General features: G+C 46.1%; 1 protein-coding gene across 1 annotated transcript; it reads right to left on the bottom strand.

The window, feature by feature from the left end:
• Positions 1-263: 263 nt before the first annotated feature.
• On the bottom strand, positions 264-12,807 carry LOC308532608 (phosphofurin acidic cluster sorting protein 2-like; the record flags this gene model as incomplete). Its single annotated transcript, XM_081110120.1, has 4 exons — positions 264-1,602; positions 1,717-3,921; positions 12,466-12,577; positions 12,786-12,807. The coding sequence occupies 4 exons, from the start codon at positions 12,805-12,807 to the stop codon at positions 264-266; spliced, it is 3,678 nt and encodes a 1,225-aa protein (XP_080966246.1).
• Between the last annotated feature and the right edge of the window lie 1,078 nt (positions 12,808-13,885).

Here is a 13,885-nt window from a genome sequence, read left to right on the forward strand (position 1 = left end):
ATCCGGAGGCCAAAACACATCTTCCATGATGCTCCAGCTCAACACTGCCCTCCTGAGTCCCACCCGCCACAGCCTTCTGGTTACTGAACAGAGCATTGAGGAGCTCCCAGGGAGGGGCAACCCCCTTAGGTTCCAGGCTGTGAGCACATTCTCTTTGCGTTCCCAGGGTCTGTGTCTGTAGGAAACTGTACTCTTCACAGAAAAGCAGCTGGGTCCTTCTGGTCTTGGCCAAGGCAGAGTGAAGGGCAGGGGAAGGGGCAGGGCTAGAAGGTGGGATTGTCGTGTCCGAAGATGCAGATGGGGACGTGCTTGACGTGGGAGGACCACTGGGCTGACAACTGGAAAAACGCCACGTCATTCCACTCGACGCCATCGATGACGACCGGCAGCATGCTCTGCTGGTGCTTGGCCCTGCAAACCAGGCGACCAATGCCCTGGATGCACTGGCTTTGGGACTCCACATTCTCGTCCGTGGTTTTCTTGGGCGCCTTCTTTTTTCTCTCCTTGGTGACCACAGCCATGGACAAGGCAGGTGTTGCTGTGCCCTCACCACTGCGGGGCAGCCTGCTCACCTGGACAGACTGGAAGAAGCACTTGAGTGTGTTTTTGGTGGTAGGCAGCTGTTTCTTCTCTGTGACTCTCTTCGTATCTATTGGCTGGGCTGCTGTCCAGTAATCCACCTGCAGCTCCATCATGTGTGCATGGACACTCTGACTGGTGGAGGACAGGCTCCCACTCATTGATGCGGGGGAGAGTGTGTTGGGTGAGGCCTTCCCGGTAGGGGACAGAAGCTCACCGGAGCATGAGGTGACTACATCATCTGAGCCTCCTGACATGGCTGCAGATGGTTCCACTCTTCCAACCTTCACTGCCCCCACAAAGGGGATGAGCTGTGTGGACTTTTCATTGGGGCGCTGCTGCTTAGACATGAGAATGGCCTCAGCAATGGGCAGCAGGTAGACACAGTTGGCCCCTGCAACGTACTCAGAGATTCTCGACACAACGTCCTGTGTGTCCTGCAAGGTGTTCTCAGACTCCAGGTTGTTGAACATGTCCCGCCAGTACAGGTCCTGGAAGAAGTTGTTGTAGCGGCAGTCCATGGAGCCCAGGTAGCTGGCCAAGGGGTGGGGACCCAGCGGGATGACCAGGAAGCGCATGTAGTCTAGCCATTGGGGTGGCTGCTGGGACAGCTGCCTCACGAAGACCCGCAGCACAGCGTTGAAGTAGGGCTGTGCCCCTGCCACCGCCATCTTCACAGGCGTCAGGGCCTGGGAATCGCAGTTGCAGTATCTCTGCATGTGTGAGACGATGATGCTGAAGGCCTCCTGGACGTCATCTGTGGAGCAAGTGCACACCACGGGCAGCGAGTGCCCCTGCAGGATGTCCGAAAGTAACTGGCCCTGCCAGGCGCAGGTGTTGACCAGGATGATGTTCTCGGGCATCTTGTCCTGGCAAATGAGGATGTTGTGGAGCTGGTCACGGATGGGCTTCCTGGGGATCTGCCACTGGCTCTGTGGGTATGGACTCTCGTTGCCCATTCTGTTGACCCACTCATTCAGGGCTGTGCCGCAGCCCCGGTGGCCAGCCTGCTTCCTCTTGGACCTGCTGGAGGGCAGGACCAGAGACTTGGTGAAGCGCACTATGGATGGCAGCTTCTTGGTGAACCAATGCTGGGCGGAGGACCCTGCCTCCCGGTTGTCCTCCAGCTGTGCCAGCTGCTTCCCAGGGGAGCGAATTGTGTGGGCCACTGAGTCAGAGCTACTATCGCTTGACATGCTGTCAAAGTATCGCCTGAGTTTGGGCTTTGGGGTGCTGGGGACACTGATATCGTCCTCCGTGTCTAGGCTACTGTCACTAGAGCTCAGCACAATATCATACCGACGGTGCAGAGCCTTCTCCACTTTGGGGACATGCCTCACAAGGGCCTGTTCTGAGGATATGACCTTCTCCGACACTTGGGCCCTGAGCATAGATGCCACGGCTTCCTGGTGGTAATTGTGTTGCCTGTTCATGCACCTCCTTCTTACTATGAGATTCCCTTGGTCCAAGTTATTCTCCTGGGACTGCCTGTGGACGGCATTGTGACTGGCCGGCTGCTCAAAGAAGCAGCTCTCAGATGTGCTGGCGAGGTGGTTATGCGAGGTTTGGGCCTTAGTGCTGGCCGGCATGGCAGTGGCCTCCTGATCGATAGGCTGGCGGGACAGGGAGGCCATTCGAATCTTAGTGGTGGGTGTGCTGTAGGCCACAAGTTGGGAGTCACTGTGGCTTGTCTGCTTGCCTCCCGGGGCCCTCGCGTTCTCAGGCGGGTGGGCCAGACTCAGAGGCTCCTTTTGGATCCTGGTGCTGTGGAGGCCCCGCATCTCCATCGGCAAGCTGGAGTCTGACAGGCCTTCCATGTATGGCCTGAGCTCGGGACTGGGGCTGCTGAGGACACTGTGATTGTCCTTCATGCCTGGGCCGCTAGACAGCCCTTCAAAGTATGGCCGAAGCTTAGGTATGGTGGTGCTGAGGACGCTGCCATCGTCCTCAGTGTCTGTGCCACTGTCACTGGGGTTCGGCAGCATGTCATACAGGAGGTCCAGGTCCTCCTCCACCTCTGGGACATGTTCCCCATGGTCCTGCTCAGGGTCCAGGACCTCCTCCGAACCTTGGACTGTGCGCAGCCATAACAGGACTTTCTGGTGGTAGTTCTGTTGCGTGGTCAGGGTGCTCCTTGTGAATATGAGAGGCCCCACATCACAGTCACCCTCCTCCTGGTCAGCGGTGTGGTAGCTGGCCTCCCGCTGCGAGAAGAAGCTCTCACACATGCACTCAGAGTAGTTGTCCGAGGACTCAGCCTCGGGACTGGCTTGCCTGGCGCTGTCCTCCTGCTCGATGGGCGACATGGACAGAGAGGAGATCTGGATGTTGTCCACCTTGCTGGTGGTTGTGCTGTGGGCCACAAATCCATTGTCCGTCTCACTTGGCTGCTTGCCTCCCAGGGCCCACGAATTCTCGGGCATGTGGGGCAGACTCAGAGGCTCTGCTTGGGTCCTGTCACTGTGGCTGCCCCACATCTCCGTCTGCGAACTGGAGTCTGACAGGCCATCCAAGTATGGCCTGAGCTTGGGCCTGGGGGTGCTGAGGATGCTCTCATCATCCTCCAGGTATGGGTCACTTTTCCTGCGTTTCCCCATCATGTCAGACCGAAGGTCCCTCTCTGACACTTTGGACCTGTGAAACAGCGCCAGGACTTTCAGCTTCAGGTTTCCTCCTATGGATGGCCGCTGCTTGTTTGGTTCCCCCTTCTCCAAGGCATCCTTGTGCAGGTCCTGTCTGTGCTTTCCCCTGCCGCTGGCCTGCAGCTCATCCTGCCCCTCGTAGTTCCCTGCCGACTTGGCCTTAGGGCTGACCTGCATGGCACTGTCCTCGTGTTCGATGGGCTCACTGCACAGGGAGGAGATCCAGATCTCGGCCACCGCAGTGGAGGATTCCTTGATGCTGCGAAAGAGGCTCACCATCTGGCCAAACCTGGGGTTTCGCTGCATGACGTCAGCCATGTGGATGGCACCAGAGGCCAGTGTCTCGTAGCCCAGGACGTTTCTGTTCTTAGAGCACTTCCTCTGCTCCAGCAGGATCAGGAGCTTGTTACCTTCTCCCTTGAGGAAGTGGTTGTACTGCAGGGAGAAGGTGAGCGCCAGGTTGGTGTGCACTGGTCTACTGCGGGGCAGCACAATCTCTTGGGACCTCAGGATGCCCTTGGAGTCCTGCATCCTCACGGAAATTACCACGGAGTTGAGGTCCTTGGCCAGCTTCTTGAAGATCACTAGCTTCGTTACAGTGAGACTACACCACCTGGGCACGCAGCTGGGGCTGGAGCAGTCCACCTCCCAGGTGGCGAACAGGTTCTGGGGGACCAGTGTTTTGAGCACCGTGGACGTGCTGGCCAGGCCCACAGTTCGTGAGGAAGCTGCAGCTGCTGGCACCCTACCGGACCTTTTCCTACTCAGGGTTGGTGGTTTTTTCTCCTGTGGTGGGACAGAGGAGGGACATGATTGGTGCATGAAGTGGGGCATGAGTGAATCAAAGGAGAGTGTGGCCACACAAAAAGCAGCCACTCGCTAATCTGTGATTAGGTCAGGGAAGGCCTGGGTGATGGTCTTTTAACCTCAGAGACCTAAAGTTATCACAAAGATGCTTTGAAATTAAAACGTTTTAACTAAAAGCTGTTTACGGTGGGTCGCTGGGTCCTAGGTTGGAATCTTCTGCAAAAAGGTCATTATTTACCTTAACTGAGACTGTCTACTGTCTTTTGGAATCTACAAGAACATAGCTTTGGAATGTCAAAGGAATTTTCCTATTTTTTGGATACTCTGTGCTCTGTGGAGACCACAAATCCCCTCACTGTTATTGAGTTCATTGTTGGCTGTTCTGTCCTATATCCCCCTATAGGAAAGAAGTATATGTCTGTCATTTCACTTTTCATACAATCTATCACCAATGGATTTCATGCAACTCACATACATCGCCACTTCTGACCGTAATATCTAAAATAAGGTGACAACTGCCATTCTCCAGAGCATTATTTCAATCCATTGAGGTTTTGATTCAAGGCCAATGACCATTTGGCTCAGATAAAATCTCAACAATTGTTCACAGTTTTGAATGCTTCTGACATGGACATTTCCTTGGCACAATACAGCAGGATCCCAGAAAATCTCACCCAGCACCACCCTGCAGACCTACACCCGGTGCTGGCATCCAGCAAAGGGTCCATTGACGCACCAGTTCCATGCCTGCCGGTGAACCTGTGACTCTTGTCTGTTGGATTCAGGACCTTCCCTTGCTTGTGTTGCTGACTTTATTGGAGCCTTATTTTGTAATACTCTTGGCGGAACAAAAGTTAACAGTTCATAGATCCCAGGCTATGGAGAGACAGGAGGGAAAATGGGACTGGTTTTCCCCCCTGGCTTTTCTATAGGATTTGCCTTTTGAGAGTCTGGGCAAACACCTTAGCTGTTTAAGTGAGAGCTGATCTTGTTCAGCTCAGAAGATACAGGGGCACATCCTCCTTCCTGCATGAATCTCAGATGTTCTTAGACAACTGAGGATCTTTGCGGATGTGTCAGAGGTCATTCCTCATGACATGCAGGAGCCCCATAAGGAAATTCCCACACAACTGCAATTAAACTAACTGGCTCTTCAGGGGGAGCACTAATGAGGTTTAGTCCACCTCTGCTGGTAGCCCTTCTGGTTGTTTAGTCAGCAAGGAGAGAAACTGAGGCACATAAGAAGGTTGAATGAGACTCTAGGGGAGTGAGCAACTTGCAGCTCAACCCATAAAGCAACAAACTTTAACCCACTACATAACACTCCTAGAAACTGTGCTGAGACTCTGAAGATACCAAACAATAAAAACAACAGCAACAAGCACACCTATAATTAACATGGGAAGTTGTGCCTCCATGGCTGGGAACTCCCAGGCCCCAGCCCTCATTAATATTCCTGATAGGAAGCCTTGACTTGCAAGTGCTTTACAGAAGGGTAAATGTAGGAAGATTTAACTACAAAATATCAACTGAGAAATGGCCAATATACAGTTTTCTTTGGGTGCCTAAATTAATTTTTCACAGGCAAAATAAAACAAAAGAAACAAATAACTATAACAATGGTGGCCTGAAAATTGAACTGATTGAGTGCATAGGATGCACATCTTGATTTGGAAATTAGAAACTTCTAAGGAGAAGCAGAGACAAATTCTCTTTAAAAAATAAATGAACAAGAAATTTCAGAGATTATCTTCCAACTCTCCTGAAGCTAATACATGCTAACACCCCATCCTCCCCCTTCTATAGCACGTCCCCTATATCTTTTGCTCTCTGAGCTTCCTTGTCTAGATGTGTTCCTTCCCTTCCCTTCTTTCTTCCCCTTCTGTCCCCTCCACTGCCCCTCCCTACTGACTTAAGGGAAAATGAGATTAGGAATTCTGCCAACTCCCTTTGGAGAAAAGCTGCTCTCAGCCAGAGAGGAATCAGCAATCATCCTCCATTTTCTCTATGGCCCTGATTGGTTCACAGAGAAATTTAACTGATGGAACATGTAATCCTGGCTATTTTATCCTATTGCAATTAATATACTCCTGGTTTCTGGGAGCAAAAGCAAGAGAATTACTAAATAAGGTTTGTAGAAATCTCGTATAGAGAAGCCTCCACACTTTAGGGATATAGGAAACTGAAACAGGATTTAGAAAAAGGATACAAACAGAAACATGCCTAGGGCTGCTCCAAGCTTGTTTTTCCTTCCCACTGATACTTTGGGAGAATTTTAAATGATCATTAAAAGGGAATCCATTGCCCTATACAGTTTGGCTAAGGAGATAGAGTGTTGCCTGCAGACTGAAGGGTCCCAGGTTTGATTCTGGTCAAGAGCACATGCCCAGGTTGCAGGCTTGATCCCCATTAGGGGGCGGGCAGAAGGCAGCCAATTGGAGATTCTCTCTCATCATTGATGTTTCTATCTCTCTCTCCCTTTCCCTTCCTCTCTGAAATCAATAAAAAATCTATTTTAAAAAAGGGGGAGGGGGAGAAGCCACTAAGTACCCTGTATATATTGAGGCTATTTTATTTCTTTTTAACCACAACCAATTAATTGCTTTCACCATCGGAATAAAGCTTTCCTACAAATGTCTGTTTTTTAATCAAAACCTGTTTCCTTCCAACTAGGGAATGTTATGAGAATATATATGGTTTGCTTATCAAATCTTCCCCAATTCCCCTGTTTAGTGAGTGTTTTTTTTTTTTTTTTACTGTTTAATGAAATCAGTGATGCTGACATATGCTTTCTCCAGAATAGTAACATATATACTTAGAATAAATGAACCAGATACTGAACCAAAAGGGAAAGTAATGATTTTAAAGGAACCTTCGAGGGGGAAACTAAGCTTGAGACTGACCGAATGTTTGCTAATCATCTCTTCTTCAGTATTATCTTCCACAAGACCCTGAGAGATGGCTGAACAGGGTACCCACCCTACTCAGAATGGCCCCAAACAGCCCAGAGACCTGCAGACATGCCTCTAACACTAGGTTTGCTCATATGTCTGCCTAAAGATGGGGGACCAGCCCATAGTGAAGTGAGAATTCTCTTTTGGGGTACATGTTCACCAAATGGGAGTAACTTGACCCTGAGTGCCTCAAACAAGAAGCCAATCTGCTTTTGTTACACCAATTACCTGGTTGCAATATAAAGTGGGTAATAGAGAGGCTTTGGCACCATTAACTTTAAGACTATCTCGTACCTGGGACCTGTGTTGCCATTCCCAGGGGAGACAGACGGCGGTTTCATATACCTAAAAGTCTTTATACCTCTCAGAGTTGTGAGCTTTCTGGAAACTAGAAAAATATTCCCAAATAGAAAGAAACCATCCAAAAATGGGTGAATGAATTTGTCAATCCCTTGCTAACATTTGTCGGGGGGGGGGGGGGGGCAACCCAGTTCCTGAGGTATTGAAAATGACTATCCTTGTTTTACAAGTGAAGTTTTCAAGGTGCCATAGGTTTTGCTCCAGAAACAATTCAAAGCCCACAAAGTCCTTCTCCCTTCCCCAAACCTCCCCTATTCATTTTGGAGTCTTACAGATAATTGGCTTCATGCAACCAAAGTCCCAGAACCCTTGAAGTGAAAATACCTGAGTTCACCAAGACGTCTTGTCTAGGCCATTTTTAAAAATACAGATCTCTGGAAGATATGACTTATCCCAATAGAAAAAACAATACCTTACCCACCTACACAAATCTCTTTAGCTTTTTCCACTATATATTTCTAACTTAGTAAGTTTTAATGAAAGCTATTAAATGTCTACACATTTTGAAATAACGTGAATACTGACACACTGATTGCTAGACAAGTCTGAAGTTCACTGCTTTTGGGGGTCTTTTAATTGCAGAAGGTCTGTAAAATGGATTTGGAGCTGTTGATGTAATGTTTTTTGCTTTGCTGAAGGTGTGTTTTTTCAAAGTAAGAGTTTGATTAAAATATGTTCATCAACGTCAATCTAAGGAATGCTGTTTGTTCACTTGTGTGCTTATGACTGGAAATTAATGCTCCTAACAGTTAAAAGTTCCAGTTACGTTGGAAGAAATTATACAGTTATGACAATAGAAGGCTTGAGGTATGGAGAGTCATATTTGAGGGAAAAGGTCACATGTAAGTTTCTCTAAGGATAGTTATTTCTGAATGGGTAAGAAGGTTTGTAAAAGGTGAGGAAAGGTTTGTAAAAGGGGGTATAGGCTATACAATTTTGTGAAAGTTTTATATAAAAATATTCTTTTATTTCTCTACCAAAAAAATAATTCAAATTGTGTGTATAGTTTTTGTGTGATATGTGTTCATCTGTGTGTTATGTGTGGTGAATTGTCAGCCTCCATATGACATTACTAGGATATAATCTTTTATTGGCCTACAAAGATTAAATGCTTATGTAAATTAAGGAGAATTCTGTAGTCTGGACAAAATACTTAATATTACAACTGCTTGCAAGTATGATTAATATCTTTTAGAGTTAGTTGCCCTAAGTCTGTGTTTGCTTTACGTAGATTTACAAAAAGTCCATGGTATAATCTTTTGCACAAGTATATTTGCAACCTTCCCAAAGTTTCTATTGTAAGAGACTTTTAAAACAGGAGATGACGTTGAGTCAATTCCAATGGGCACTGGAGTACCTCAAGGATTTATTCTCTCTCCTTATTAGAGAAACGTTTTTGACTAATTTAGGACTACTTAATATGCTTGAAATTACCTGAGAAGCTTTAAAAAATTAAAAATATAAATAACTGTGCTATTTGTGTACCTATATTTTTATTAAAATGGATGTTCTAAAGATTTCAACCTGCCCTAGGAAGGAATGTACAAAGATTCAAGAAAATTTCAAATAGGAAACACTCTGTTGTAACAGTGGTCTTGGTGTCAGCGACACCAGGCCAGCCAAGAGGATGGTTCCCTGTGAGGGTGTCTGGCAGTTCGACTCCGGGTATTTGTGGCACAAACATTGGAAGTTGATGAATTATATCCAATTCTCAATACAAGAAGCCATGGACAATGTTTTAAAATCTTACATGCTTTCTGTTCCTTTTATATTGAAATTATGTATTGAATCCAAATATATACATATACTTATATATTTTCATATCGTTCTCTGTAAATTTACAGTAATTGTTGTTATCCAAAAATTATTGCCTTGAAATGTTATATTTTACCAAAAAGGCAGTTTTTCATCAATTGCATTGCAATCAAAACTATAACCATACCACTTTGTTTTGTCGTTCATAGATATTGTTTTACTTTACTGCATTTTCAAATATGTTACATCTTTAGAAAAATTCATGAAAAGGACTCTTGACTTACTCTATTTTTTTATTCTTTTCATATATTTTATTGATGAGAGAGAAACATCGATCAGCTGCCTCTGGCACAATCCCTACTGGAAATGTGCCTGCAACCAATGTATATGCCCTTGAACTGAATTGAACCTGGGACCCTTGAATCCTCAGGTCTAAGCTCCACCCACTGAGCCAAACTGGTCAGGGCTTGACTTACTCTAAGTAACAGGTTTCTACACAGGTCACATCTCTGAACTGAATGCAGAAGTATAGATCTCTAAGGAATGAGTGAATTCACGAAAATACTAGCAAATAACCAGGATAAACAACAAAATGGGTAGGGAACTAAATGAAGAGAAGATGGTTATTATTGTTATGACTCTGTTTAAAATACTGCTGATTTTTAAATCATTTTGTTTTTCAAATATAAGGAAAACTGAAAAGCAGAAATTCTACATTACTATCCATGACTCACTAGGAAGGTTAGAGGCAATGATACATTAGTGACATTCATTTCACAGTAATCCCAAGAGACAAAGACTTCAAGGACCAAAACCTACAACCTGGAGATTTTGTTTATTGAAACACATTAATTAAAGACTCTCTCCAATGTGTTAAAAAGGATGTTACCTTATGAGAGGCCTAACCATAAATGGATATCTGTCACTGACACTGCCCTCCATCCACCAAGGAGACTGAAGACTTGTCAAGGATGAGAAACCACTGGCCATGGGGGCTGACAGCTTTCCCAAGAAGTCAACAAGGCCTGGATGCTGACAGATTACTGCTGCTCAAACCTTCTTCTTCTATCTCCTAACTGTTATTGATTATATGTACACCAACTGATTTTTATATTTTTATTACACACCTTATTACTTATGAGTAGTTGAATTTTGATATCTGCTAAGTTTCCCCACCTACTAGACAAGTACATTCTAATGATCAGTATGGAAAGGAAACAGTAGAGAGTCTTAATTCTTCAGGTAAAACATAGCATAAGTACAAGGAACAGTGGATGAAGAAGAAAACATATAATTAGCTTAATAAGCAATTATGAAAATACATGCAAAGGGTTTTTGGTTGGCTGGGATGCTTATTTTCCTTAGTCACTTTCTTGTCTAGTAGTAGACATTTTCTATTCCTAAGCAGTGTTCCTGCTTTAATGTTTTTGCTTTTGTTCCTGGTATGTAAATGTTATACTAGATACAAAATACCAAAACTTAAGACAAGCAGCAAACGGACTCTGCTCATGTTAGCTCAAAATATAAAATTGATACAGAATATTTTTTAACAAGAACACATAGGATCTCATGCCTCCCATGCACCTGCCTTTTTATTTTGATTAATAATAAAAATTCCACTTTGAATGCCATTTAAGGTTATAGTCTTACCTTATCCCGAATGGTCCATTGTTCAGGAAGACATAACACTAACACTCATCATCAATGCATAATTTGTATTGATTTCTGAATAAAAGGAGGATGTGTGAATGAAAAAGGGGCCCCATGCTGACCTGACTAGCTCAGGGAAGTCCTGCAAGGCAGCCTTGCAAACTCAGAGACCTTAAGTAACTACAAAGGATGGTCTGAAATTAAAACACTAACAGGAGCTCATGATGGGTCGTCAGATCCTTGTGTGGCATCTTCCCTGACAAAGACCAATCTTTACCTTAACTGAGTGTGTGTACTGCCTTTTTGCCTCTATGATAACATATCATTTGATTTTCCTTATTTTGGACACCTCATTCTCAGGCACTGTTCTGTGCTCTGCGGAGATCAGAGATCCCTTCGTTGCTATTGAGTTCATTGTTGACTTGAAACTATCCTCCATCCACCATTGTAAAAGAAATATGTGCCTATCATTTTACCCTTTTTCCAATCACAGAAGTGTCTCCAATTTGCTTTCTCCTGTCTCCCTAATCTATCACCCATGGATTTCAAGCAACCCACATAAGTCTGCACTTTTGCTTGTATTGTATAAAATGAGGTGCAAAATTGTCATTCTCAGGAGCATTTTCTCATCCCATTGAGATTTTTCTCGCTCACAATTGTTGACATTTTGGATCAAATAAACACACACACATTTTTCAGAGGTCTGAAAGTTTTTCACATTAATAAGAGAAAAGGTTCTTGGCAGGAAAAGTAGAATTGCAGGTGAGGAATATGAAGCACATTAGTATCTTAGGTCATTGTCTTAGCAGAGGACAAACAGCACATGCTTGTATTAACAGTGTCACCCGTGCGATTTCTGACAGAACACCCCAATGTGTGATGAGCACACAGAGGCTTTTCCTGGGGGGGCAAGATTTGGATGTCAGGACATGTGGCATGTTTAGTGTGGCACCGTCGTCATGGCAATGGAAGGTTTTAAGTCCAGGTCCCACAGAAAAAAGACGTGGATCTCTGTGATAAGCAGTCGCGGTCCCCATACAATGTGCAGCCCTGGGAGGCCCCAGCTCCTGACATGGAGGAGACGAGGACCCAGATTCCTTTGGGAACTGGACACTAGGAGGGATCTCAGGGGAGCAGCAGGGTGCCTTCTGGAACCTGAGTCCTGCTGACTCCCTGGGGTCCTGGAGTTTGGGTCAGTTGGGCACCTACACTCACCCTGCGGCGGTGCTTCAGGCTTGAGGATATCTCAGGTGTCTGTGCCGCCTGCAAGGGTGTGGAATTGAAGACCCCATCTGTCGGCTCCGGTCCGCTCTCCTGTGCAGAGCTCTATACAGACAGTTTCCAGTCACCAGGGGAAAACCTCAGAGCCCTGTTTTGCTGGTTCTCTAAAACTTGTGACTCTCCACTCCAGACACACAGAATGTGATCTGCTGAGACCTCTACTGGCAAGGAAAAGGCATGACAGCCTGAGGGCCTAGGACTCCCATTGGCATAGATAAGGGACCCCTCTAGAGCCCCATCTCCACCTGCCTGCCCTACCCTGGGGTGTGATCACAGCAGGACCTCGAGGTTATCCACTGCTCCAAACACTCCCGCGGTTCTCCCTGCAGGACCCCCTATCCACCACATGAAGAGGGGGGATGTGGGCTGCACAGGGATGGCCCACAGAGGAGGCTGGCCTGGCGTGAATGGGTCTGACCCAGGCCACCTTCACTTACCTGAGGGGATCTTCTTGAAAACGGCCAGAGATGTCGGGCACGAGTGGTGAACCGTCTACAGAGTCTGGAACAACGCTCCCTGCAGGGTCTCCGGGAACCAGAGCCCCCACAACTGGGAACACAACAAGAGAACATGTTGAACTGTCAACTGTCTCTTGCCAAGTGAGTGGCAGTTGGGCAGTTGCTAGAAAGTGGGTGCCTGGTTACGGGGGTTCCAAGTTCTATTAGGAAGTGACCTCACTTCCTGGAATTGCCTCCCTGACTCCCCTCACCTAATAACAGCTATAGATAGTCCTGTGGGCTGCTGACTGCTCACCTACCTTCTCCATGGAATACCAACATTGTACACAGTGACACGAACACACCCTCTCCACAAGGTTTAGCTGCAGCCAGGGTACTAGGTTTGAAGAGACAGACCAGGGCTCAGAATCAACCCCTCATTCTTACCTCTTCTTGATCATGGATAAGTCATTGTGCCTGTTAGATCCTGTCTCTTCTCTGCCTGCACAATGGATTATTGCAGCATGTGCTTCTTAGCGATATTCACGCTCATGAAGGTAGTAGCTATAAAGTAGGAGGAGGAATGCCACAAGGCAAAAGTGCCTACAACCTCTTTTTCTTCCTATTGTCACCTCCTTGGTGTCTGATTTTCTTTTAATACCACCCAGAGTCATTTAATGTGTGTGTGTGTGTGTGTGTGTGTGTGTGTGTGTGTGTGTGAGAGAGAGAGAGAGAGAGAGAGAGAGAGAGAGAGAGAGAGAGAGAGAGAGAGATTGTGTGCACGCACACACACATATGCTAGTGCTAGGTTGTACTGTGTTAACAAAGCCTGAATACAGTAGTTTGCAGAGGCAACGATTAATTTCATAGCCATATGACTTCAATGATCTGGTGGAACTAAAAAGACGTCCTGATTTTTTGGATTATTCATCTTTTTTCTTATTGTAAGGATGAGAGTAAGAACTTACAAGGTCATATGTCAGAGTGGAAACCACAAGTTGACATTTTATTTGACAATGGCTTGTGGGGGACATGACTTCCATTTCCCCCTTTCTAACAGCTGCCAATTCCATATCCAGGTGGTCTGGGGAGTTTGGGTCAAGGCCCCAGAGTGGAGTTATTAGCACAGCTCACTGGCCTGGCCAGAGTGATGACGGTTGTATGTGGACATGTGACTTCAGTGAGTTGAATAAAATTCTTCTTATTAGTCACAAGAAAAAATGTTCCGTTTGCATATGTCTCATGGCCTTGTGAAAACATGGTTTTAGTCAATAATCATGTGAGAGGTGCAAATGAAAACAAAAACGAGGGCCCTGGCCGGTTTAGTCAGTGGAAAGAGTGTTGGCCTGAGGAATGAATAGTCCCGGCTTCGATTCCGGTCAAGGGCACATGCCCAGTTATGGGCATTGATCCCCAATAG

This window comes from Myotis nattereri, assembly GCF_964212035.1.
Source record: "Myotis nattereri genome assembly, chromosome: 16".
Taxonomy (NCBI): domain Eukaryota; kingdom Metazoa; phylum Chordata; class Mammalia; order Chiroptera; family Vespertilionidae; genus Myotis; species Myotis nattereri.